General features: G+C 34.3%; 1 protein-coding gene across 2 annotated transcripts in view; it reads right to left on the reverse strand.

The window, feature by feature from the left end:
• LOC136033049 (uncharacterized) overlaps positions 1 to 27195 on the reverse strand; it is a 67660-nt gene extending 40465 nt beyond the window's left edge. For both annotated transcript variants that reach the window (XM_065713625.1, XM_065713626.1), the window contains exons 1-6: positions 27061 to 27195; positions 19763 to 20132; positions 13670 to 13819; positions 3345 to 3549; positions 2032 to 2190; positions 2 to 105 (exon numbers count right to left, since the gene is read on the reverse strand). In XM_065713625.1, the coding sequence (XP_065569697.1) occupies positions 2 to 105; positions 2032 to 2190; positions 3345 to 3549; positions 13670 to 13819; positions 19763 to 19918 (774 nt within the window). In that variant the 5' untranslated portion in view covers positions 19919 to 20132; positions 27061 to 27195. The remainder of the gene's footprint in view (position 1; positions 106 to 2031; positions 2191 to 3344; positions 3550 to 13669; positions 13820 to 19762; positions 20133 to 27060) is intronic.
• Between the last annotated feature and the right edge of the window lie 390 nt (positions 27196 to 27585).

The raw sequence follows: 27585 nt of genomic DNA on the forward strand, positions 1-27585 counted from the left end.
CCTGTCCTGGTTTACAGTCAGTGTCCTTATTTCTTAGTATAGCATTAATTTCGGCCTTTTCTTCATCCGTTGGCGACATGAAATCAACTGTAGAGTCATCTCGACCTGCCAAAAAAAAAAAAAAAAATCAAATCAAATAGAAAGACAGGGCAACGTTAAAACTTAAAAACGACTAAAAATTATCTAACGACTAAAAATAGGAGCTACCACTCTTTCAACCCTATGCTCTCTGTGCTAAAGTGCAACGAATACATGAAGTTCAAATTGAAGTCGTTTTTTTTTTAACCTATTGCCTTACAAAACCGTTGCACTTCATTTTTTTTTTGTCCAGAGTAGCCAAAAGTTGAATAAACAAGCCATTTTCTTCTGGCTTTTTCGTGGAAAAAAACTTTTATCATACTGCTTTTGTGTTATAGAAGTTGGTTTCACTGGGGAAATATCAAAAGTATTATTGCAAAGACCATCAAGTGAAGGTGCAGCAGTCCTTAATTTCTTCCCATTTCAAGTTTAAATATTGGTCTTTATTTTATTTGGAAAAACTAGTGTTTTAATAGTACATTAATGAACTTGTTTTTTAGTCTCATATTTGTTTTCTGCATAATAGGCAGATTTACCTAAAATAAGAGAATCCCTCTCCCTGTCCAATTTTTTTAAGGTAGGTAGATAGATTTTTATTTAAAACCTTTATATCATGTACATATCAATTAGTCACAAAAAGGCCATTCCGGCCTGTACATAAAGCTAACTTGTATAGAACGATCTTTCGAGGAACGGACTTACTTAAGAGTATTATGTTTTTCAAGATAAGTCAAATATTTCAGATTGAAAGAGAGGTTGCGATATGAATCCCACCGCCCGCACTTTTAACAATCAATTGTAAATTTCTATTGCAATCCTTTGATATTTTAGACTAGCTTTTCTGCCATAAACTACCATTTTGCAATGAGAGGAAATTTATCGTTTAGTCACCCCATACGGCATGCTTGGTTCAAGTATAAATATATTACTCCAGAGAAATACAGGTTGACGATTAAGTCCTCGTTATATGTTTTTGTGAATCACCTTCCATGTGAAACTGGCAAGTACTGCCCAGAAATATAATTTTAATTCATTAGGTGCCCCTACTCCCACAAAAAGATCAACAAACTTTTGCCCAAATAAATGGTGCACAAAGTTACAATACTACATAAACATTAAGTTTACTTGGTAAGTGATATATAATAACGGTTAGTTTTTTATGGTTTACCTATGTGCTTAGGAAAGAATACACCACCGAGCACCAATGTGGCCTCTTAAAATTGGAAGGGTATTTAAGTAGCTTTTTGTTTGCAATACACTGAAAGGTCAGCCTAAAATTAATCAGAATAACGGAAATAATATAATAATAGCAAAAGTAATGTAATAAAAAAATATTAGAAGAATAATAGAGATAAACTAGAAATATTCCCAACTTCGTGGCTTTAAAACGGCTTTTCCGGGAGTTTCAAGCTTATTGTACCACGCAGAGCACAGCATGATCAAGAAACTAAGTTGAGATGCAGCCATACAAGATAACCTTAGCTTTCCAAATTTTTATTAAATTATCAGAAGATAAAAATTTATTATACTGCTTGAATTTTATTTAAAATGCATCATTCTTTCAAATGTCAATTTGACCAGTGTAACCATTTTTAAGATTTTGTAACTGTAGGAGTGTAGATTTTGTTGTTGTAGGAGTAGCATTCATCCCATGCAGAAAAGATTTAACGAAAGCATTGTGAGAAAGGACATGTCATATTGGCTTTATTTCAAAATTTGAACTTCACACGAACACGATTCTCTGTTCAGTTTACAAAAAATTCACGCCATCCCCTTCAAATCCATCAGTCCTATATTTAATACGATATTTAGTTCAATTGATATTCTTCTATATGTTTAATCAATTTGTTTTAAGCTTTACCGAGAGACCCTAGATGGCACAGATAACTTTTCACTCTGGGATCAGCGGGATTTTCTAATCTTAATTGCTTTTCATGATAGAAAACAGCTTACTTCTAAAATTCCGGGCTGATACATTTGGTGAGGGCTTTGCTAGCACATCCCATACCCTTGTATTGTCTCTTGCTCCACCATAAGGATCTCCAGGAGGAGGCGGCTTGCGTCTCAAAGGCTGCGGAAGTATTCCTCCAAAACTGTCGAATAACAATGGACCTTGAAAAAAAAAACGTTGTATAAAAACAAGAAGAAATGCTCAAACAGAACCTGCTACTGAGCAAAACTGGAGTTTCAGTTCCCGAGTGCAAAATGCATAAAACCTAGAATTTAAATTGAGGAGAGAAGTGTAATTAGTTGGATACAACTAATCACAACTCATTCAGTCCCATCGGTTCAACTACAGGTGTACGCTATCATCAACCCCCCTCCCCCCAGCAAAAAAATTCAATGGATATATAGCACGAACGAGCATTTTTAGTCTTATGAAGGAGGATGAAACCCCTCTCAAATTTTCGGTTGTTACATCCGTTCAATGATATTATGAGTACTTATCCGAGTTCTTGCCCCCTTTCAAGCAACTAAAAGAATTATGAACAGCAATTTTATGCAATGACAATAAATCTGCAACAATCTGTTTACATGATAAGGCTATCACCCAGATCACCGTTTCTTTTGTCCATTTTGCTTCAAAACGCTTCGTCTTCCTCAACTTAATTCAGAAAGGGACAGAGTTTTATTAATGTAACAGATCCTTTATGTTGTTAATAAACAGATCTGGCTGAAATAATTCCAAATTTCATTCATCAATGAAAAAAGTGTTTTGAAGATTATCCCTTCTCGGGGTCTGGGGATTTACGAATGATAAATTTAGTTGTAATTTTGGATTGATTTATCCTCGCACTGAGATGGCCTCTGCTTTTTTCTCTCTGCTCTGTCTTATAACTAGCCATAGTTGAAATTTTTATTGTTGTAAATATTTGTATAAATAAAGATTTACATTACCTTAATTCAAAAAGTAGATTGTCAAAGGTGACTTATGTGCCTGCGAGTCCATATATCTTTATCATCTGCTCAGTTTATACATTGATTTTTTCTTAGAACTTATCCCTTATCTATGCTAGACCTAATCCACTGGTTAGTCTGCTCGAGTAACAATTGCGTAAAGAATGAACCAAAAACCTATATTTTACGGTATAAGCATAAAAAGTCCTACAGAAGCTCTTGTCTTCAATGTGTTAAATTCATATGATGAATTTAAACAATACTTGTAAAATTAAATAATTAACTATCAATTCAAGTAAGTGACTTTTTTGTGGGACTAATACAGTAAATAAATCTTTGAAGTCTCAAAACATTCAAATAAGCTATACCTCCATGATGAGAGGGGCCTGGAGGCCCCACTTGAGTAGGTGCCTCAAAATCCTTCGGTGGGCCAGGACGGGCTGGCGGCAAAGGGACCTCAAAACTTTGCAGCTGGTGATCCTGAGGCACATTAGTTTTCTTGGATTTATCGTCGAGGATTTTTTCCAGTTCTTCTAACTGGTTGCAAGTTTGAATAAGCGTGTTTCTTTCCTCCTAAAATAGAAAAAATTTATAAACAACTTTCATGACTCTTTATTAGTTTATTCTTTATCATCTCTTAATAATTTCTGAGATAAGTTAGCACTATCGAAGTTACTAATGTGGAATTAACAATACTCACTTAATTCAGAGAACGTACTTAGTAGAAAGCTGTTTCGTGTCAGTAAATTATAACGTTTCGTTTCAATAATACACAAAAATATTCAAGTATAATCATCTTCAGTGTCAAAACTTGTATCTGTTTTTACAATCCTTCAGGCAAGTTCTCCATTATTCAAAAAAACATTGGAATTCGTCTTCTGTAAGCTCCTTCATGACGAGCCCCTTCTAACATGTCAAGTAATGGTTCTCTAAATTCAAGTTCGACCTTGGAGAAGCGGTAAAAATCTAACGATTAACAATCAGATGAGTAAGACAAATTGTCCCTATTGTTTGTCATGCTTTTCCAGAAACGTCTTGAAAGATAATGCAGTGTGAGCTTGTACTATGTCCTGGGAAGAAAAATATTTTCTCTTCACGCCCTCACGGTACTAATTGTTGCTAATATCTTGACCTTCTGGAAAAAGGTTAAGCCACCAAATGCATCGCCAACAAAGAAAACAATTCTCACCATTTTGAGTTTTGACTTGCTAATTCTAGTGCTTTTAGCTTTTGGCAAAGTTTGAATCGTAATTTCAGGATTAAAAATGGAAACCCAAGATCCACCAAATTTTTTTTATTCTTACCAAAATTCTAGACTAGATTCAAAGAATGATTGAACCACTATTACAAATAATGGTTACAGCAGTAGCTGCAACCTAGTAAAGAGCGAACCACAAACCGTTGTAACCAAAACCTGAAAAACGCATTAAAAAAATACTGCCTTATGAGAAAATATTATCGTCTGACATTGATTTAGAAATAGTAACTATGTTTTCGGGAAATCTTACAAGTAAAAGTTTATAAAGAAAACAATTATTTTGAAAAAGATTCTATAACTCCTCAAAAACGACGTCAGATCACATTAAAAACTGCAATCAGTGTTGAGCAGGCGGCAACTACAAAATATAAGGATCGGAGCTGTATATCCTCCAGCCTCTCTCTGAGATCTCCTCAATATACTTTGAAAGTTTCAACATACTACCCTCAACCGTTCCTTAGATATTACTGATATTCTCTTTTCACAACAAGCAAGCACATAATGTGTTCTATTTCTGGTCGGTATCCTTATCAGAATTTTCTTATAGTTACCCTTTAATGCTTTAAGTTTTTTTTAGAACCAGGGATAAACATGCCCTTTCCAAAAAAGTATAGTTTGTTAGCAGTGGACCACTTGCACAACTTACAGCCCGGAGCTTAGGGGGCTGTCAACTCTGGAGGAATTGTTATTTGACCTTTGGACTATTTGAATGTGAAATGGCGATCTAAAAATTTTTATCAGATGCATTTTGCAAAAAAAAAGTGTGGTTGGGTTGGGGTGCTGGTTGCCTTCCAATCGCTTTTTAGTCTTAAAAGGAACAATAGGACTGTTGATTTTCAGTAGAGGGAGGCCCTTTAAAATTAATTCAAACACCCCTTCAATTAAAACCTTAAATGTTAAAAATGTACAGTTTGCATAACTTAAAGCCCTTGCTCCGGGGGCTATGGGGGTTCTGTCAACTCCGGAGGCGTAGTTAACCTTTGGAAAATCTGAAACAAAATGCATATCTCAACATTTTGATCGGACATATTTGGAAAAAAGACGTGGTAGGGCTGGTTGCACCCCAATCAGTTTTGACTCTTAAAAAGGCCACTAGAACTTTCAGTTTCCGACTGAATGAGTCCACCCCAAAGTTTCCACTACCACCCTTCCAAATGAAGTGCCTCTGGGAAAAAAAGTAATACATTGAAGCCTTATGGCCCTTAACTATAGTCAACGCTAGAGCGTTGCCTACTCATTCACTTGGTTGCAGCTATGCTGTAACCATGATGTTATTTGTCTATCCGCAGACCATGGATTCGTTTGCATGACATATTGTGTTTCTTTTTTCTGCCGAAAACATGAAGAGTTTCTTATTAGTGTAGCAAATGGTCATGAAACTTAATACACACCAAGATAACCACTACTGAAACCTATTTATTGTTAAAGGAAGTATATAGGAATAAATATTTATGATATACCCTTTTTTTGAGCGATTCAAGACTTTCAAAGATAACCAAGATGATCATATAGATGACATACACATTGGAGGGTCTTTCCAAATCCAAAATAGGTAACGATATTTAAAATCGGTAATCTGTCCCGATCCAGCCGTCACTAACCACTGTTAAGATTACTTACAGTAAGAGAAAGCGTTTGCAAAGGTAATTCGGAGATTCCCACGATGGAACAAAAAGCAGCTCTTGAAGACAAATAAAACAAAAGAAGTTTTTTTTGAGGGAATTAAAGAGTGAAGTTGAAACTTAAAACGAACAAATATTATTGCTTTACGGCCTATCTAACATATAATCGATAAAACTAGTGTCAATAAACCAACTGATAATATTGCTCTATGTTTGTAAGATTATAAAACAAGAGCTAGGAACTCATATGGCACTTGTGACGAGGCCAGAAGAGCTACGAGCCAAGAGCTCATATGCTATGAGCTCTAACAAAATTCTTAGAATCAAGAGATTAATTTAAAATGAAAATTAGAGTGTTAATGCCGGTCGGGATTTAAAATAAGAGCTCTGAGTCACAATGTCCTTCTAAATATCAAAATTCATTAAGATCCGATCACCCACTCGTAAGTCAAAAATACCTAATTTTTTCTAATTTTTCCTCTCCTTTTAGCCCCCCAGATGGTCGAATATTGGAAAACGACTTTATCAAGTCAATTTGTGCAGCTACCTGACACGCCTACCAATTTTCATCGTCCTAGCACATCCAGAAGCACCAAACTCACCAAATCAATGAACCCCTCCCCCCAACTCCCCCGAAGAGAGCGAATCCAGTACGGTTACGTCAATCACGTATCTATGACATTTCCTTATTCTATCCACCAGACTTCATCCCGATTCCTCCACTCTAAGCGTTTTCCATAGATTTCCGATTTCCCCTCCAACTCCTCTAATGTAAACAGATCTCGTCGGGATTTGAAAAAAGAGCCCTGAGACATGAATTCCTTCTAAATATCGAATTTCATTAAGATCCGGTCACTCGTTCCTAAGTTAAAAATACCTCAGTTTTTCTAATTTTTCCAAATTAACACCCCCCAGCTCCTCCATAGAGAGCGGACCCATTCCAATTATGTTAATCACGTATCTAGAACTTGTGCTTATTCTTGCCATAAAGTTTCATCCCGATCTCTCCACTCTAAGCGTTTTCCAAGATTTTTGTTTCCCTCCTCCAGCCCCCTATGTCCCCGGATCCGATTCGAGTCGAAAATGGAACATCTGAAACATAAGATCCTTCTATATATCAAGTTTCATTAAGATCTGGTCACCAATTCGTAACAAAAAAATACCCCAATTTTCACGTTTTCAAAAATTCCGGTTTCTCCCTCCAACTCCCCCCAATGTCACAGGATCTGGTCGGGATTTAAAATAAGAGCTTTAAAGCACAAGATCCTTCTAAATATCAAATTTCATTAAGATCCACCCGTTCGTAAGTTACAAATACCTCATTTTTCCGATTTAACCCCCCCCCAAACTCCACCAGAGAGAGAGTGGATCCGGTCCGGTTATGTCAGTCACGTAGCTTAGACTTGTTTTTATTCTTTCCATCCAGTTTCATCCTGATCTCTCCGCTTTAAGCATTTTCTAAGATTTCCGCCCCCCCAAATTCCCCCTCACTATGACGCTGGATCCGGTTGAGATTTAAAATAAGAGATTTAAGATAAGAGAGCTACGAGGTCCTTCTAAATATGAAGTTTCATGAAGATGCGATAACTCTTTCGCAAGTTAAAAATACGTCATTTTTTCAATTTTTTCAGAATTACCCCCCCCCCCAATTCCCCAAAATAAAGCGGATCCATTCCAATTGTGTCAATCACGTATCTAAGACTTCTGCTAATTTTTTCCACCAAGTTTCATCCCGATCCCTCCACTCTAAGCGTTTTCCATGATTTTAGGTTCCCCCCAAACTCCCCTCATTGTCACCAGATCCGGTCAGGATTTAAAATAAGAAAAGATTTCAGTGAACACTGAACAGCACAAAAAGTTCAGTGAACAAGAATCATCAAGCAACGAGTTCCATAAGCAAAATCAATTTCACGGGGAAAAAATCAATGTACACGTTTCACGAAGAGAAAAATCAACACGCAACAAGTTTCGCAAACAAAACTCAGCACAAAACAAGTTCCAAAAATGATGAATCAGCATACAACAAGTTTCGTGAGAAAATTAAGTTTCACAAAGAGAAACGATCAATGTACAAGTTTCACGATGAGAAAATTAACATGCAACAGGTTTCATGATGCACGCAACAAGTTCCTTGAACAAAAAAGTTTCACGAGGGTAAAAATCAATTTAAAAGTTTCACAATTAGAAGAATCAACATGCAGCAATTTTTACGAAAAACAGCATGCAAAAAGTTCTTCGGACAAAAATCAGTTCGCAACAAGCTCCGTGAACAAGGAGTTTCACAAAGAGGAAAAACCAATGAAAAAGTTTCACAAAGAGAAAAATCAATATGCAACAAATTTCACGAACAAAAAAAGCAGCGTGCAATAAGTTCCACGAAGAAAAATCAGCACACAACAAGTTCCATGAACAAAGTCGGTTTCCCGATGAGAAAAATTAATGTACAAGTTTCACGAAGAGAAAAATCAACATGGAAAACTTTCATGTTCCAAAATCAGCATGCAAAAGGTTCCATGAACAAAAAATCAAGACGCTATAAGTTCCATGAAAAAAATCAGTTTAATGAGGAGAAAAATAGACATGCAACAAGTTTCAGGAACTAAAATCAACAAGTAACAAGTTTCACGAATAAAAGTCAACACGCAACAAGTTCCAAGAAGAAAAATTAACACGCAGCAAGTTCCATGAACAAAACAAGTTTAACATTGAAAAATAATACTGTAAAAGTTTCAAGGAGAGGAAAATCAATATGCAAGGAGTTTCACAAAGAAAACTCAGCACCCAACAAGATCAAACAAAACAATTTTAATTTTTAGCTTATAAATTCGTTTTTGAAAGGAAAATGCTTGAAAAAAGCCTTAGGTTTGATAATGTTTGTGCAAGAAGGGGTTGGATGAATTGTTGGATTTAAATCTTATTTTCATCGTGTGAATTTCTGGTGAAAATGTTTTAGGAATGATAATATGCATCATTGGGAGCCCGTGGGGTAGCCACATATTGCCATGGTAGCATGAATCGCTTGAACTAACAAGTTCTACGCCTTAAAGTTAAGGTGAAAGGGTTAAATGAAATTATAAGTGGTGGTGGGGGGACTGAAATCTAAAACTTAGTTCAAAGAAATGAGGGATTTTCATTATGCACTCTCAGAAATACCTCTTAAATTTCTTAAAGAAATATTGCTTAAATTTATCTCTAATAGCAGCCCTCCCTCCCTCTGGAATTGCTTGCTAGGGTGGGTGAACCACCTATTGTCATGGTGATGTGAATGTGCATAGCCTTGGCTCAATGGAGCGTGGAATGTTCATTAAAAGTTCTAATATATAGCTCTTAGTATAGATTAAGTTCGTGTCTAGTAACATCCCTCCCCTTTGTAATGGTTGCTAGGGTGGGTTAGCCGCATATTGTCGTGGTAGCGTGAATGTGTCTTGGTTCAAAGAAACCTGGAATTTTCATTAAAAGCTCTCAGAAATAGCTCTTAATAGGGCTTAAATTTATCTCTAATAACAACTCCCCTCTATAGTCGGTTGCTAGGACCCCCCTCACTGTTCTTTAATTCATGATTATTTTTGCATATATTTTATTCTATGTCAGGTTTTTTTCACGTTTTGTTTTTTCGTTTGTTGAGTTTTAAGTGTTTTTCTTTGTGTAATAATATTTTGTATTTTTTTTTTATTAATAAATGAATACGAACAAAAAGTGTCGCCCCTGGAATTGGTTGCTAGGGTGTGGGCCAGTCATTGAGTGTCAGAGGTTGTGAATTGAGAGAATTAAGTTTCATGTCTTTTGCCCCCATTTTCCTATATTTTGAGTTAACTTAGATCATTCTCTTTGAAAACATCTCTAAATATTCTCTAAGAAGGGGTATTTTCCTATGTTTTGAAAAAGTTTATATCATTCTCTAAGAGAATATCTTTAAAAATTTTTTAAAAAAGACCCTCCAAAATGCTAGGATTATATCGCTAAAAAGTGTAGAATCGCTTTGTCTGGGTTTATAATACCCTTCTAAAGCATTACTTAGCGAACAGGTGCACTTCAGATATAACCGAAGTCCAGTAATCAATTCCCCCCCTGCATGTCATTTATTGCAGTTTTAGGGAGCTCGTAATTCATTTAATGATTCTGGTCTAAGCGAACAGGGAATTCTCCTTGTGTGCAATAGGTTATTTTGTAGAATCTATTTGCGGAGACATAATATTAGGAAGGTTTTCGAAGTCCAGCTGTCTGGGGCACTATTCCGTGGAATAGAAATGACCCTTTCGAATCATAATGGGGACAAACATCATTGGAACATAAAGGCTCCCTGAAAAACACCTTGAAAGGAAAAAGAGTTTTGAAAGAAAATCAAATCCTGAAGAAAAAACGCCTTGAAAGAAAAAACACCTTGAAAGGAAAAAGATCTTGAAAATAAAGGAAAATGAAATCTCTTAAGATATTATATAACACCCCACGTGTACGTCGGCATTACGTAACATTCCACGTGTGCGCTGTCCGTAACATCCCAAGTGTAAGATTGCATCGCATCCCACGTTTGCGCTGTAATTACGTAACACTCCACCCTTGCACTGCGACTACGTGACATCTCACATGTGCGCTGTCATTACCTAATACCTACTTGCTCCCCTCGTCGTTACGTAGCACCTAGGTGTGCTCCCCATCATTACATAAAACCCACATGTGCAACGTCATCACGCAACACCCACGTGTGCACCCTCCTCCGTTACAAGCGGGATTTCCCGTTGGGCCCCTAAGTCTAGCATTGTTACGCAAGATTGCGTCATCCTTAACTTAAGTAAACATTCCCTTATTTCGTAAAAACAAAAGAAATTATTAATAAAAATGCCTAGAAGAAAAATATATCTTAAAAAACTTCTTTGAAAAACCTCTTGGAGAAAAATGTCTTACTAAAACTCCCCCGCTTGACTCGTGGACTCTATCATGTTCTATTATCGAACACCCCCCCCCCAACCCTATTAAGTAATATTCGAAGAAATCCTAAATGTTCTCTACTGTGTAATATGCAAAAGTAAACATTCCCTATGACGCACACCTGCTGCCTCTCATGGAATGACGGGCTCTGCTTGAATCCAGGGGTAGGGAATGTCCTTAAAAAGCAGGGCTTTGTTTAAATCAGGGCAACGTTCAAAACTAGGTATAAGGCCCCGCTTAAATAGATTTAGGGGGTACTACTGGCAATTTCATATCAATAAAGGACTTCATTCTTTAGCAAAAAATATTTTTTATTCGGTCCATATTACCCTTGTTTTGATAATTTGCTCTTAAAGCATAGAGGGGCAGAAGTTCACTCTTTATTGCCATTTTTCAAATATTTAGTTCTGTAACTATAGTAAAGAACCACTCGTGCCTTGCTAGAAATTGAATTGAAAACGAATATTGAAGGGAAATTTATTGTCATATTATACTTATCCACAGTTGTCAAAGATATAACTTTTACTAAGAAAAAGCTACGCAAAAAAGCTATTTGAATCAAACACCTGCTTGATTTAGTACAAAAAAGTAGGAGAGGGAGAGACATATTTTTGCAAAAAACGTGTTCAGGCAAAAGCAGAGTGATGCTTTACACTATTTTGTGCCGTAGAACGATAATATTGGCCATGAAGGAGCTAAACTGAACTGAGGAGAAAACTACGAAATAATCATTCAATTTAAAACTATCAAAAACCCATAAACAACGTATACAAAAAGTATAAGTAACATGTTATCAAATGGTGGCAGGTAATGTCCTACGGTATTTATAAATAACCCTTGAAAATGATAAGTTGAAATTTGAAATCTTCATTTGAGTTTTTGAGGTAGGATATAAAATTATTTAACTTTAACTGTGCATAAAAGGGACAAAGAAGGGAACTTAACACCTGTCCCCATTTAGGAAAGGAAATCGTTACAAGACCTCCCCATCTACCCCACCCTGATTTAAAATTTTTTTTAAGGGTGAGCTCATTTCCATTTTTACTTGCAAACGCCTTAAACTACCCCATCCTCCCTATCCAAAGGAGAACATTTATTTCATTCGGTATCAAAAATAAAACTTTTCAAAACTTTATAATTGACAGGATGCTTCCGTAGGTCAGCCAAATACCATGTTTAGAATGTAGAGTGGGGCATCCATTTATTCTCCTTGTAGGGATCATTTTGGACAAGCTATATTCGGTGATGGGGGAATACCCTAAAAAACACAGAAAATGATCACATGAAAAATATAGAAAGCAAATAGAAAGTTCAGGAAATCGACTGTATATTTCAAGAGATTCAGATTTATGTGTTCAGGAGATTCAGATTTATGTTTCAACGGAAATTTTCTGGGGGAGTGAAGAATCCTGAATCAATACAACACATTCGTTAGCATATAGTTGAAATACGCCAATACAAACTTTTTGTATTTAAATAAAAACATACACAGAAATTATACCAAATAACAAAGTGAATTCGATTAAAACTTCAGACATGCACAAGCTGACATACATCAGAATGAAGTTGTCGTTCACCTTTGATATTGAACGTATATGGTACGAGCTCATGGCAGGCCCATGGCACATGAGCTTGTCAGTCAACTTGGAATAACGGTAAAACCTGGAAAAAAGTTGCAACACAAATGCTTTCCTAAACCAAAATGTTCAGAAGAACCTTGGGCCATGGGCTGCGATGCACTCTGACTTGTCAATAACATTGCGACTTTTCGCAAAGAACAAAAGGCTGGTTATTTGATTTAGAGCACAAAGGACAACATTCTGCTCTTAATTTCATTATCTCATACGTCTAAATTAGCTGGAAACGATTGTCCTTTTTTTAAAGAAAATATATTTTCTGATTAGGACTCAATTTTTGGCCTTTTTAAGAGGACGTGACTTCGTTAATTTGAGTTGGTAAGATCTTTCTTACCCGAATTTGTGTAATTCAACTGGAAGATGGAAAGATGAGGTATAGAATGACACTCAAAAACGTTTTGAACACAAGTAAATTTTCGGGCTGTTTTTGGTGAAATTGGGCTTTTATGTAATATATGGGAAAACTAATGTCTAGAGTAACTAAAGCTGATATTCAGGTCAACATACATAATAAAAGACAGCTAGAAACCATTCAAAGCTAAAGTATTTATTTTCATTTTTATGGTTAAATTTGAGATTTTAGGAGCGATTCTGGGGCATTTGTCAGTTTCAAATTTCTGCAGATTCTTAGTCGGCTATGTTATTCTTCAGATTCTTCTGAATGTTTTATTGGAAAAACATGTTGTAGTTTGTTCACCTTAAACCGTAAAATGTGTTGTCTTTAATTGTTTTTGTTTTTTTCTCTTATTTAAAATCTAACGAAGATTTAGGGCGTATATGAGGTAAATTTTGAATCCATAGGTCAAATCAGCCTGGCTTTATTTACTATTATTTTTGTATTTGAGTTTCTTATGTAGGGGGCAAGGTATATCGGACGACGCTTAGCGGAGAGCTGATGGAACCAGAAGCTCCCCTTTGGTGTATGGTAATTTTCGTTTGTTTAAAGTTCCAATAGCTCATTACTTGCATAAAAACAATTCGTTTTGCTCTTTTACTTTACGACATGACAACCAAAGAAAAATAAATCTGGCAAGAATTTTTTTTTTTGCAGTTTACTAATCTTCACGATAACGGAATCTGGATGCTGACTAGTAAGGTGAATACATAGGGCGTTAATAATAACCGTCAGTGAAGATAACCACTGTGAACAGAGCAGTAAACAGTTTCATCATAAATGGGCTATTGAGCAAAAACATTGGAGTTTTCCTTTTTTTTTTATTACAGCCATGTAAAATGAATAAAATAGATACCAGTTCTTCTGGCGTATTGTCGAGACTTCTTCTCCAGCTTGATTTCCTTGCAGCCTGTCCTAGCGGAGATGTACAAGCCTCATATCCGTACTCCCGAACCATTTTTAGAACCAGTCCTTCAAGACTGAATATTGTTTGAGGAATTTCATCCTATAAATAAATATGAAGTCAAAGGTAAAGGTTGAAAAAAACCCCAGGGTCTAGGGGCAGACGTTGTAAGTTATGCCCTTGGAGCATATATGGTTTTTATAGAAGGGATGTTCGTATAAACTTCGGAGATGACTCATTTGATCTGCTATCGAGAGTTCTAGTTCACTTTTTAAGAGTCAAAAGAGATCAGAGGACAACTAGCCCTCCTACCATGCCTTTTTTTCCCAAAAACATCTGATAAAGATTTTGAGATAGCCATTTTGTTAAAAATAGTTCAAAAATCATATAACAAAATTTTTTGGGTCGATACAATCCCCCAGGACTCGGGGGCAGGCGTTGTAAGTTATATCCTGGGGGCATATATGGTTCTTATAGAAAGGATGCACGTATAAACTTTAGAGAGGACTCATTTGATTGGAAATTGAAACTTCTAGTTCACTTTTTAAGATTCAAAAGAGATCAGAGGACAACTAGCCCCCCTCCACGCCCTGTTTCCCAAATCCATCCGATAGAAATTTTGAGATAGCTATTTTATTAAATGTAGTTCAAAGATTATATAATAAAACTACGAGGTCGATTTAACCCTCCAGGGGCCGGGAGCAGCCGTTGTAAATTAGGCCCGGGGACATAAATGGGTCTTATAGAAGGGATTGTTGAATAAACTTCAGAAAGTGGTCATTTGATTGGAAATTGAAACTTCTAGTTTACTTTTTAAGAGTCAGAAGAGATCAGAGGGCAACTATCCTATCCCCCCCCAAACCCTTTCTTTCCCAAATCCTTCCATATAAATTTTGAGGCAGCCATTTTGTTAAAAATAGTCCAAAAATAAGATAATAAAACTCAAGGGTCGACACAACCCCTCGAGCCCGGGAAGAGGCGTTATAAGTTATGACCAGGGGACGTATATGGTTCTTATAGAAGAAATGCTAGTATAAACATTAGAGAGGGCTCTTTTGATTGGAAGGTGAAAGTTCTACTTCACTTTTAAAGAGTAAAAAGAGAACGAAGGGCAACTAGCCCCCTCCGATTCAAGTCCTTTTCCCCCAAACCCATCCAATAATTTTTTTTAGATAGCCATTGTTAAAATTAGTTCAAAATCAGATAATACAAACTCCAGAGTCAACTCAAATCCCCAGAGCCTAGGGGTAAGTGTTTTAAGTTATGCCCCGAAGGCATGTTAGGTTTGTATGTAAGCAGAGGTCGTATAAACTTCAGAGGTGACTCATTTCAATGGAAATTGAAAGTTATAGTAACCTTTTTATGAGTCAAAAGAGATTGGAGGGTATATACCCCCCCCCCCCCCCCCCCGCACCACACACACACGCACACACACACCCTCTTTGCCCCAAATGCATCCGATCAAATTTTTAAGATTGCCAGTTTGTTTGAAATAGTCAAAATATCAGATATCAAAAACTTCAGGGTCAAAATAAGCCCCCCCCCCTAAAGCTCGGAGGAAGGGCTGTAACTTATGGCCTTGGGGTATTTTTAGCTTTTATGGAAGAAGTGGTCGTACAAACCTCGGAGGAGATTTCATATAACAAAAAATCGAGGGTCGACGAAAGCCCCCAGGGTCGACAAAAACCCCCAGGGCCTGGCAGCCGTCGATAGTTATGTCCTGGGGGCATATATGGTTATTATAGAAGGGATGCTTGTATAAACATCACAGAGGGCTTATTTGATTGGATATTGAAAGTTCTATTTCACTTTATAATTTCACAAGTGATCTGACTGCAACTAGCCCCCCCCCCCACCCGCCAGCCTTCTTTTCCCCAAATAGGTCAGATTGAATTTTTAATGTTGCCATTTTGATTAAAACAGACCAAAAATCATACAACAAAGACTCCAGGGATAACATAGCCCACCAAAACTTGGGAACAAGTGTTGTAAATTATACCTCATGACACATAAAGTTTTTATGGAAGGGATGGTAGTATAAAATTCAAAGAGGGCTTATTCGATTGTAAATAGGAATTTCTAATGAGCTTCTTAATAGTCAAAAGCGATTGGAGGGCAATTAGCCTCCCAAGGCCCTTTTTTTGCCTATGCATCTGATAAAAATTTTTATATGTCAATTTTGTTCACAATACTTTAAGGATCAAATAACAAAAACTCAGGAGTCAGAATCTTTTCAATTGTAATTTCTGTTAGTTTTGGGTTTTGTTTATTTATTAATGGTGATTCATATTAGTTTTACGCTTAAAAAATAATTTACTTTATTTCTCCTCATTTTTGGTTTAATGTAGCTCTTTACTTTTCTTTGAAAAACTTATTTTGTGAAAAAAATGTTTTTTAAATTAATTCACAGAAAAATCTAATCTTACTGGAATCGTTCCTCTATTTACAGTTTTTCACATATTCTCTGTTTTGTTTTACTTTAATTTTAAAAGATAATTTAATGCTAGCACTGCGTATACAAATTAGATAATATTCTAGGTCAACAACTGCTGCTCTTGGTTCTTACAGCAGCACAAAATGTCCGACTAGGTGAATCCCTTGATTCAAAATAAGATTTCATGATCCCCTAAAAATCCATTTAAATATATATTTTACTATTAAATTTATAAAGGAGAGCTTTGGTTTGATGGGTAGAGGTTTCTCATTCAGTAACGGTTACTAGTCTTTGATAAAAATTTCCAACAAGTATAAGGCCATAGAAGAGTTATAAAAGAAGCAGTTATAACAAAAGATCACACGTTGAATGGATGTTTGGATCTAGCTTGTTTTACAGATATCATGTCTGAATATTATGCAGGATATTAGAGGTATATATATATATATATATATATATATATATATATATATATATATATATATATATATATATATATATATAATATATATATATATATATATATATATATATATATATATATATATATATATATATATATATATATATATATAAGTTGTTTGTTTGTGTGTTTACTGACGGCATGCCTGATTTTCGACTGACGTCATTATAAGGATTGAGCATTATACCGTCATGAAGTTGTTTGTCGACTCACGTCATGTTTGTCGACTGACGAAATTACAGACCGGGACACAAATATAAGTTGTCTGTGTGTGTGTGTGTGTGTGTCTGTCGAGTGACGTCATGTTTGTGTGTCGACTGACGTCATGTTTTCGACTGACGAAATTAATGACCGGGACATCGGGACACAAATGACGACCGGGACACCGTCACATAGGGAATATAAATGACGACCGGGACACTCAAAGAGAAAGCGACCGGGACACAAGGAATGTTCGATTAGCAATCACCATCAACGAAGCACCGGGACACAAATGACGACCGGGACACAGGGAGTATAAATGACGACCAGGAAATAAGTAAAAAAAAAACTAGAAAAACTAAAAAAAGGTAAAAACTACAAAAAAACTAAAAACTAATAAAAAAACTAAAAAAGCTAAAAAACTAAAAAAACTAAAAAAGAAAAAAAAAGAAAAAAAAATGAAAAATAAAGGAGAAAAACAAAACTAAAAAAAATAAAAAGAAAAAAAACTAAAAAGAAAAAAAGGGGAAAAATACAAAAATTTATTTCATCATATACCATTTCAAAACGAATGCATATACAGACCGGGACACCGGGATACAAATGACGACCGAGACACAGGGAATATAAATGACGACCGGGACACGGGGACACAACTACAACGGGGACGCCGGGGGGCACAGGGGGATATATAAATGACGACGGGGACACAGGGAATGTTCGATTAGAAATCAATCACCATCAACAAAGCTCAAGGGCAATCATTAGAATCATGAGGTATAGATCTGAATACGGATTGTTTTCCCATGGACCATTATATGTTGCATGTTCAAGAGTAGGTAAACCTGACAATCTATTTATATGCACAGACAATGGGACAGCAAAGAATGTTGTATATTCGCAAGTTTTACGTAGTTAAAAACATATATATATATATATATATATATATATATATATATATATATATATATATATATATATATATATATCTATATTCACAGGTGGGACATAGGGACACAACTACAATGGCGCGTAACTAATATGGCGCGTAACGACTTACGCGCGCGGGGGGGCTTGGGGGGGGGGGGGGGGTCGAAGCGCCACCCCAACAGCTAGTATATATATATATATATATATATATATATATATATATATATATATATATATATATATATATATATATATATATATACTAGACCTCTAATAAAATAAAATTAGCGGTATAATATAACTCTTTTCAATTTTGGTAGGAAATACGGTGCTATTATGTAACAGGGAGTACAAAATTGTGTGTTGTTGAGTATTAACAAAAAATTTCGTTATTTACTGGGGTTCCATATAAACTTAACAGAGTAAAATTCAACATGGAATTCATTAAAAAAAGCTCAATTCATCCGATAAATCTCAAACAGAGCCAAATTCATCACAAATTTAGCATACAAAATTGAGATACCAATCATCTTGCTTTTACTAATTACAAAACGTAAGTCTTTGTTATACTTAGCCTTGAAAGGGTTAGGATACACTCGGTTGAGCCTCCATTTTACATTGAAAGAGCTTCACTCGCTTTAAGTTTTTAACGACTAAGTCTGGGTTCCGGATGAATATTATCGTGACCAATTTTGATTGTATTAATGTTGTGTAGAATTAGTATCACTAGGTGTAATTTTGTAGGTTAAGGTTGGTGTGGGTTGATTTCTCGAGCTGTTCTTTGCATGAGCCAACTTTTTTCTACACTGGCACTTGATGGATTAAATTGTGCTTGGATTGAGTTTGGAATAGCTTTGCTTTTACTGGCTTAAATTTTGCGCGAGTAAAATGTAAGAATTTTAAATACTGCATGTTTTATTAGGACAATGGACAATGATTTAAGGACAATGATTTATTAGAATATCTATACAAAATTCAAAAGGTATTAACGGTTTTTTAAGAAAGCCGAGTTTGCACAAAGTGGGCAATGTATATTAGAAGAACAAAAACCTTTTCGTTATCCGAAACGGTCCAGTTTACTTTCGGTTCAGTCTTAAACCACTTTTTCAAAATAGTTCTTTTTCTGCTTTGTCACTTTCTACTCATTCTGGTATCTAAGACTCTCTCATCCCTTTCTCTCTCTTCATTTTCTTTCACTAAGAGTATTAGTAGTAAATCTTTGTCAGAGTCACCTTAAGCACAAATTTAACTACTATCTTCTATAAAAGGATATGTTAGAATACAATTTAAAACACAGAATACTGAATACTATGCATGAACCATGAACATTATAAGTGATAATCAATAGCGAATTTTAGGCTGCTAAGGAAGAATATTACTAGTCAGTAATCGATACGAGAAAGTTCTAAGCACGAATACAATCCATGAAAATGAACAGGAATGCCAAAACATACCGTCAATGCGGAGTAGTCTTAGCGTGGAGCCCCAATGGACTTGTGGTGTCCGGCATCCCATGAAGTTTTGGGGGTTTAAGCTATCTATTATGTCATAACTAATCTTAAGCGAGCATACGCAGTCTTAGTACACTGGCTTTCTTGGTGCCTATTGCTCCATAAGAACGACGCTGTTTCAACGGACGTGAGGGTGTAAATCCAGAATTCTATTGTAGCAGAAAATCTGCTACAAAAGAGTATCTTGAGAATCACATTAGGTTATACTAGTTGCTACGGTGAGATGTAGTAGTTAAGCAAATATTAGTTAAAGAAAGTTAAAATAAACATTTTTGCAAGGAATTCCCTGGTTTTTATTCATGAGCATTAAAACACAAAAAAAAACAGCGTCATGGCGATGTTTGGGAGTATTAACTTGCATATTTGAAATATTATTTTTGTTGTTGGCGGGAATGCTACCCCAAGCAAATTTGCAGTTGATATTAGACTAAAAAAACATTGTTAAAAAATGTAAAACATAACAGTTTTTATGTTTTAATTTTTACCATTGACACAAATTTACTTACTTGTAGGAAGAGGTCGGTGTCTTGTATTTCTTCCTCGCTTTCATCCGAAGTAGCACCGTTAAAAAACGCCTCTTGATAATCACCACTTGAGCACCGCACATATGTGATGTCCAAGAAAAAGATGAATATTAAAGTTGGAATGCACAAAAGAATCATCTTGTTGTAATATATATCGGAGCAAGGTTTTTTAGAACCAAGTTCAATGAGAAAGAAACAGAATAAACACCTATTTTTAATAACTTTCTGTTCTTTTAGATTTTGTTTCAGTTACAACAGAAAGACCGTACAATACTTGTGTCCAGGTGAGGATGTGATCCATTTGAAGTCGGTAATCCGTTTGACGTTGCCCCGGATCTATAGTATTCTGTACCTGAAATAAATACAGGGATGTGGAGTATTATATTTCCAGGCAGGTATTACCTTAAAAGTATTAACTACTTGTGAATGTAGAAAAAAGGATTAGACTATAATTGACAGGATATACAATTAACCGTAAGACAGAGGAAAGGAGATGGAGAGAACAAACAACTAAGGCCGTACTTCTAAGAAACACAAAATCCTTAAGGGACAGCAGTTTAACTTCAGAAAATACTTGGATGGTGGGGGGGGGGGTGCAAATTCCCTTTCTCGATAGCTATCCTAAGGTGGCTTGAATTAATTAAAACCAACTTCAGTAACTGATAAGGTGAGAAAAACCTCTTTGGCTCAGTTTTTCCTATACTTTAAAATGCCATAATGGCATAGTTTGTATCAGGAATGTTGGAATTACGTGACAAAATGAGCAAAGTTAGATGTTTGATAGTATATTGCAATTATACAACCAGTAGAAATAAAACAATTTAAGGAGGATGTCAGACCTCTTAGTTTCCTTATTATCTGTATTTTGGATTTTATATTTTTCCTAAAGTGCCTGCCCCCACTATTCAAAATATAAGAATTTAATAGGGGGTTTTCTGAAGACAGTGATCAAAATACAAACTAAACGAATATTTTTATATATGGCTAATAGCCATTTTCAGCTAATTAAAATGGCTTCAAAATTGTCAAGTATTTTACTAGTTTGAATTAAAAGACTAAAATTATTTCTCACACACCATAAATATTTTTGCAGTTTCCATAATAAATTAGCGATTCTGAACTGAATTTCAAGAAATTTTTAACTTTTTTTCATTTCTTAATTACTTTCCATTTGCAATGTTGTATGCGTCATAAATATAAAAACGACACATTCACTTATGTGGTGGGAGGGGGGGGGGAATGATATAATTCAGCAAACTATTGGTTTTCTTTTTTAAGATTATTGAATTGTTGTATTCCTTCTGAAGGCTATTCAATTGTTGTTTCATACTAAGGCTATTCAAAGATATTTGATTGGCTATGCTGTTTGACCTATGTGATTGTATGGATGAGTAGGGTTAAGGCCTCATTCAAGTGCTGGTCTATATTAATCACTAATTTAGGGAAACAGTCTTCCTTTTCTCCTTCGGTCTTTTTTTTGTGTTTGTGCTGTTGCATTCGTGATTTCTCTTTTCATAATATATATATATATATATATATATATATATATATATATATATATATATATATATATATATATATATATATATATATATATATATATATATATATATATATATATATCTATCTATATAAAAATAAGTTGTCTGTCCGTTACGCCAGATTATATCTATATATATAAAAATAAGTTGTCTGTGTGTGGATCTGTGGATGGATCAGGTGACGTCACCTGAAAAAACTGGATCAGGTGACGTCAAAACTGAAAAAACTAAAAAAAGGCAAAAACTACAAAAAAAACTAAAAACTAATAAAAAAAATAAAAAAGCTAAAAAACTAAAAAAACTAAAAAAAGGCAAAAACTACAAAAAAAATAAAAAACTAAAAAAACTAAAAAAACGAAAAAAAGGTGAAAAACTAAAAAAAAACTAAAAACTAAAAAAAACTAAAAAAAAGGAAAAAACTGAAAAATAAGCTAAAATAAAGGTAAAAACCAATAAAAAACTAAAAAAAAAACTGAAAAAACTAAAAAAAGGCAAAAACTACAAAAAAAACTAAAAACTAATAAAAAAAGTAAAAAAGCTAAAAAACTAAAAAACTAAAAAAACTAAAAAAAGGTAAAAAACTAAAAAAAATAAAAAATAAAAAAAAACTAAAAAAAGGAAAAAACATATAAAAATAAGTTGTCTGTCCGTTACGCCAGATTATATCTATATATATATATATAAATAAGTTGTCTGTGTGTGGATCTGTGGATGGATCAGGTGACGTCACCTGAAAAAACTGGATCAGGTGACGTCAAAACTGAAAAAACTAAAAAAAGGCAAAAACTACAAAAAAAACTAAAAACTAATAAAAAAAATAAAAAAGCTAAAAAACTAAAAAAATTAAAAAAAGGCAAAAACTACAAAAAAACTAAAAACTAATAAAAAAGCTAAAAAACTAAAAAAAACTAAAAAAACTAAAAAAAGGTAAAAAACTAAAAAAAACTAAAAACTAAAAAAAAACTAAAAAAAAGGAAAAAACTGAAAAATAAGCTAAAATAAAGGTAAAAACCAATAAAAAACTAAAAAAAAAACTGAAAAAACTAAAAAAGGCAAAAACTACAAAAAAAACTAAAAACTAATAAAAAAAGTAAAAAAGCTAAAAAACTAAAAAACTAAAAAAACTAAAAAAAGGTAAAAACTAAAAAAAAAAAATAAAAAAAAACTAAAAAAAAGGAAAAAACTGAAAAATAAGCTAAAATAAAGGTAAAAACCAATAAAAAACTAAAAAGAAAAAAAAAAAAAACTAAAAAAAATTTTCATCTAAAAAACTAAAAAAAACTAAAAAAGGTAAAAACTAAAAGAACTAAAAAAGAAAAAAATAAATGACGACACTCAAAGAGAAAGCGACCAGGACAAAAGGAATGTTCGATTAGCAATCAACAAAGCACCGGGACACAGGGAGTATAAATGACGACCAGGACATAAGTAAAAAAAAAAACTATCTATATATATAAAAATAAGTTGTCTGTGGATCTGTGGATCGTGGATCAGGTGACGTCACCTGAAAAAACTGGATCAGGTGACGTCAAAACTGAAAAAAACTAAAAAAGGGCAAAAACTACAAAAAAAACTAAAAACTAATAAAAAAAATAAAAAAGCTAAAAAACTAAAAAAAACTAAAAAAAGGCAAAAACTACAAAAAAAACTAAAAACTAATAAAAAAGCTAAAAAACTAAAAAAACTATAAAAAAGGCAAAAACTACAAAAAAATCTAAAAACTAATAAAAAAAATAAAAAAGCTAAAAAACTAAAAAAACTAAAAAAACTAAAAAAAGGTAAAAAACTAAAAAAACTAAAAACTAAAAAAAACTAAAAAAAACTAAAAAACTGAAAAATAAGCTAAAATAAAGGTAAAAACCAATAAAAAACTAAAAAAAAAAACTGAAAAAACTAAAAAAAGGCAAAAACTACAAAAAAACTAAAAACTAATAAAAAAAGTAAAAAAGCTAAAAAACTAAAAAAACTAAAAAAACTAAAAAAACTAAAAAAAGGTAAAAAACTAAAAAAAATAAAAAATAAAAAAAAAATAAAAAAAAGGAAAAAACTGAAAAATAAGCTAAAATAAAGGTAAAAACCAATAAAACACTAAAAACTAATAAAAAAAAAAAAAACTAAAAAATCTAAAAATCTAAATAAACTAAAAAAGAAAAAAAAAGGAAAAAAATAAAGGAGAAAAACAAAACTAAAAAACGAATGTATATACAGACCGGGACACCGGGATACAAATGACGACCGGGACACAGGGAATATAAATGACGACCGGGACACAGGGACACAACTACAACGGGGACACCGGGGGAAACAGGGGGATATAAATGACGACCGGGACACCGGGACAGGGAATGGTCGATTAGCAATCACCATCAACAAAGCTCAAGGGCAATCATTAGAATCATGAGGTATAGATCTGAATACAGATTGTTTTCCCATGAACCATTATATGTTGCATGTTCAAGAGTCGGTAAACCTGACAATCTATTTATATGCAAAGACAATGGGACAGCAAAGAATGTTGTATATTCGCAAGTTTTACGTAGTTAAAACCATATATATATATATATATATATATATATATATATATATATATATATATATATATATATATATATATATATATATATATATATATATATATATATATATATATATCTATCTATATTCACAGGTGGGACATAGGGACACAACTACAATGGCGCGTAACTATTATGGCGCGTAACGACTTACGCGCGCGGGGGGGCTTGGGGGGGCGCGAAGCGCCCCCACCAACTAGGTAGTATATAACACCAACAGCTAGTATATATATATATATATATATATATATATATATATATATATATATATATATATATATATATATATATATATATATATATATATATATATATATATATATATATATATATATATATATATATATATATAGAGCAAACGCAAAACGAGGCTTGCGGCTCAAAGAGGAAGGGCCAGATGAGGAATGTCCAATTTACGTCATCAATTCAATCCGAAAATGACATAGCGTTGGCCCTTGCGTCGTCCGGAATACCCGCAACGTTGCTGCTTGGTGAAATAACTGCTCATTCCGCTTTGAAATTGCCTCTGAATATACAGTCTACAGAAACTCCCACGAGCAAAATTTCCAAATCATCTGAAATGGGTAAAGTATTGCAGCAATGCAAACTTATTGTTTGGGACGAGTGTACAATGGCACACAAAAAATTGCTCGAGGCTCTTGACCGATCATTTCAAGATTTGCGAGGAAATTCCAAACCCTTTGGCAGCACATTAATATTGCTTGCGGGGGATTTCAGGCGTGTCCGACTGCGAAACGATCACTCTGCTGAAATATTTTCAGATGAATTGCTGGCAATTGGAAACAGAAAACTCCCAGTTGACTCAATTTCAGGACGTATACAACTGCCTCCTGAATTCTGTAATTTAGTGACGTCAATTGACGTCATGGCTAAGTGAACGAGCGATTCTGGCAGCCAAGAACAAAGACGTCCACGAAACCAACAATATTATTCTGACCAAGATTCGAGACCAGGCAGTCATTTACAAGTCAGTCGACACAGTTCTGGAATCAAATGAAGCGGTTAACTATCCATCAGAATTTTTAAATTCCCTGGATCTCCAGGGGAGCTCTAGGCGTACCAATAATACTGTTGCGAAATATTAACCAACTAAAGCTTTGCAACGGCACGCGACTGGCCGTAAAAAAACAATGGAAAACGTAATAGAGGCAACAATCTTGACAAGGCCTTCCGAGGGTGAAGCTGTTCTTACTCCTTGCATTCCCATGATTCCAACGGATCTACCTTTTCAATTTAAAAGAATACAATTCCCAATTCGATTAGCATTTGCAATCACCGTCAACGAAGCTCAAGGGCAATCATTAGAAAAATGCGGTATAGATCTTAATACGGATCGTTTTTCCAATGGACAATTATATTTTGCATGTTCTAGAGTCGGTAAACTGGACGATCTATTTATATGCACAGACAATGGGACTGCGAAGAATGTTGTATATTCACAAGTTTTACGCAGTTAAAAATTAGCACCTTGCATACATGTTTCTTTAGGGGGGGGGGTAGGCTTGCGGCTCAAAGAGACATTCCCAAAAGAAAGCGTGTCGATGCATTACAAGAGCAACGCGAAACCTGGCTTGCGGCTGAAAGAGAAAGTAAAAAAAGATGAATTGCCAGAGTATATTAGAGGAATTATCAGTTGTATATCCGCAAGTTTTACGCAGTTAAAAATTAGCACCTTGCACACGTGTTGCTGGGGCACGTTTCGGAAAAAACTTCAAAATAAAGAAGAAAAATAAATATAGAAAGAAGAAAAAACTATAAAAAAACTAAAAAAGGTAAACAACTAAAAAAACTAAAAAGAAAAAAAATAAGAAAACTACAAAAAAACTAAAAAAAAAGAAAAAAAAATAAACAAGAAAAAGAAATTAAAATTAAAATTAAAAAACTAGGGATTACAAGAATTCAAAAACCTTAAAAAAGAAAACTAGAACTTTGAAGCTTAGTAGATATCATTGTTAGAAATTGGACTTGCTTTAATAATCAAATATCTTTGAAAATAACTGCAATAGAACACAAGGGACAATGAGAATCCATATATAGAAGCCTGCCGCGTGCCGTGCTGGGGTCCGGTGGCGAAGACCCTCCCAAGTAGAGAATTCATAGGCCAAGACTCTAAGAGACAATGCACAACTGTGCAGTACTCTTTACTGCGAACTGTTTTATCCAAAGTTACTTTACATGTGACAAAGGCTACCACTCCGTCCTTCAATAGCCGTTTTTTCGTGTTCAAGTTCGGGCCTGAAAATTTGCGCTACTCTAAAACATTTATAAAGAGCGGCTAAGGAGGGGTTGTTGAAACATCAAAATTAATTATGTGGTCAATATTTTTACAGTTTTCCAGATAATTTTTTTTGAAAAAAAATCATTTTTACATTCCCTTGGGGGGCCAAAGGGGTAATGACCGATTCTCCCAATAAAAAGAAAACATTAAACATTGTTTATAAATTGAAAAAAAACAACTCGGAAGCTCAATATTCATTTTTCCGATAATTTTAAATTTATTCGTAATATATAAAAATTTTCACTCCATAGTAGTTTGGCCCTCTTGGAGCAAAATTGTTTTTTCCGCCGTAAATTGGAAAAAAAACGCCACTTTGCTCTGACAGTATTAGTTTGCTACTTAATTTGGGCACAACAACTTTTGGTTTCTGTTCGAATGAGCCATCTCCCGCTATTCTAGGATCATTAGTTCGATATAATCATCTCAGGAAAAGAGCAGGAAACACGTAACTCATCCGTGATCACCCATCTTGGAAAAAAAAATTATAAATTTCATATTTTTCAAGATCGGTTCTTAAAACTTCCGCAACGGGGTTCTCTGATATTTTAAATTTGATGCTATGGTTTACATCTCAAAATTACTCGCCCTTTTAAAGGTGTTTTTCCTGTTTTTGGAAATTCAGGGAAATTTTATTAGGTTAGAAAATTTTGGTTTTTAACTTGAAACATTATGAATTCGACACATCTAGGACCACCATAAAAAACGAATTCTGTCAATATTTCTATTGTTATCAAAACACTTTTTATTTGTTTCGGTTATTATTATCACAAGTAAATCCTTACTTGTCGTTCGCTATCACGAAGTGTTTGGTTGAAAACATATATTACAAAAGAATAAAATAAAAACAAAAAAAATTATAAAGCAGACCTGTTAAGCTATGCCCAATGCAATCCGAAAGTGTGAAATAAATTTTTAATGAGCAACGTTGCTTTTGAAATACACATGAGAAATGACAGCCAGATAATATTCTTATCGAACGCTTGCCAAGGTTTTTGGACTTCCCATGGAAAACACTCGCACTGTAGCGACGGGTTTAAAGTTCGATAGAACCATTTCTAAGAAAATATTGTTTTCTTATTGCAATCTATTTTGGGCATCTTCAGATCACGATTTGACTTCTACTCATATACAAAAAAAAACAAGTTTTTTAACTGAAAGTAAGGAGCGACATTAAAACTTAAAAAACAGAAATTACTCCGTATATGAAAAGGGCTGCTCCCTCCTAAGCGCCCTGCTCTTTACGCTAAACTTAGACTCCTCTCAACTCTACTTTTTAAAACAGTTAAAAAACTTTACCGTAAAGAGCAGGACGCTGAGGAGGGAACAGCCCTTTTCATATACGGAGTAATTTCTGTTCGTTTTAAGTTTTAATGTTGCTCCATACTTTCAGTT

This window comes from Artemia franciscana, chromosome 11 (genome assembly GCF_032884065.1).
Source record: "Artemia franciscana chromosome 11, ASM3288406v1, whole genome shotgun sequence".
Classification (NCBI taxonomy): domain Eukaryota; kingdom Metazoa; phylum Arthropoda; class Branchiopoda; order Anostraca; family Artemiidae; genus Artemia; species Artemia franciscana.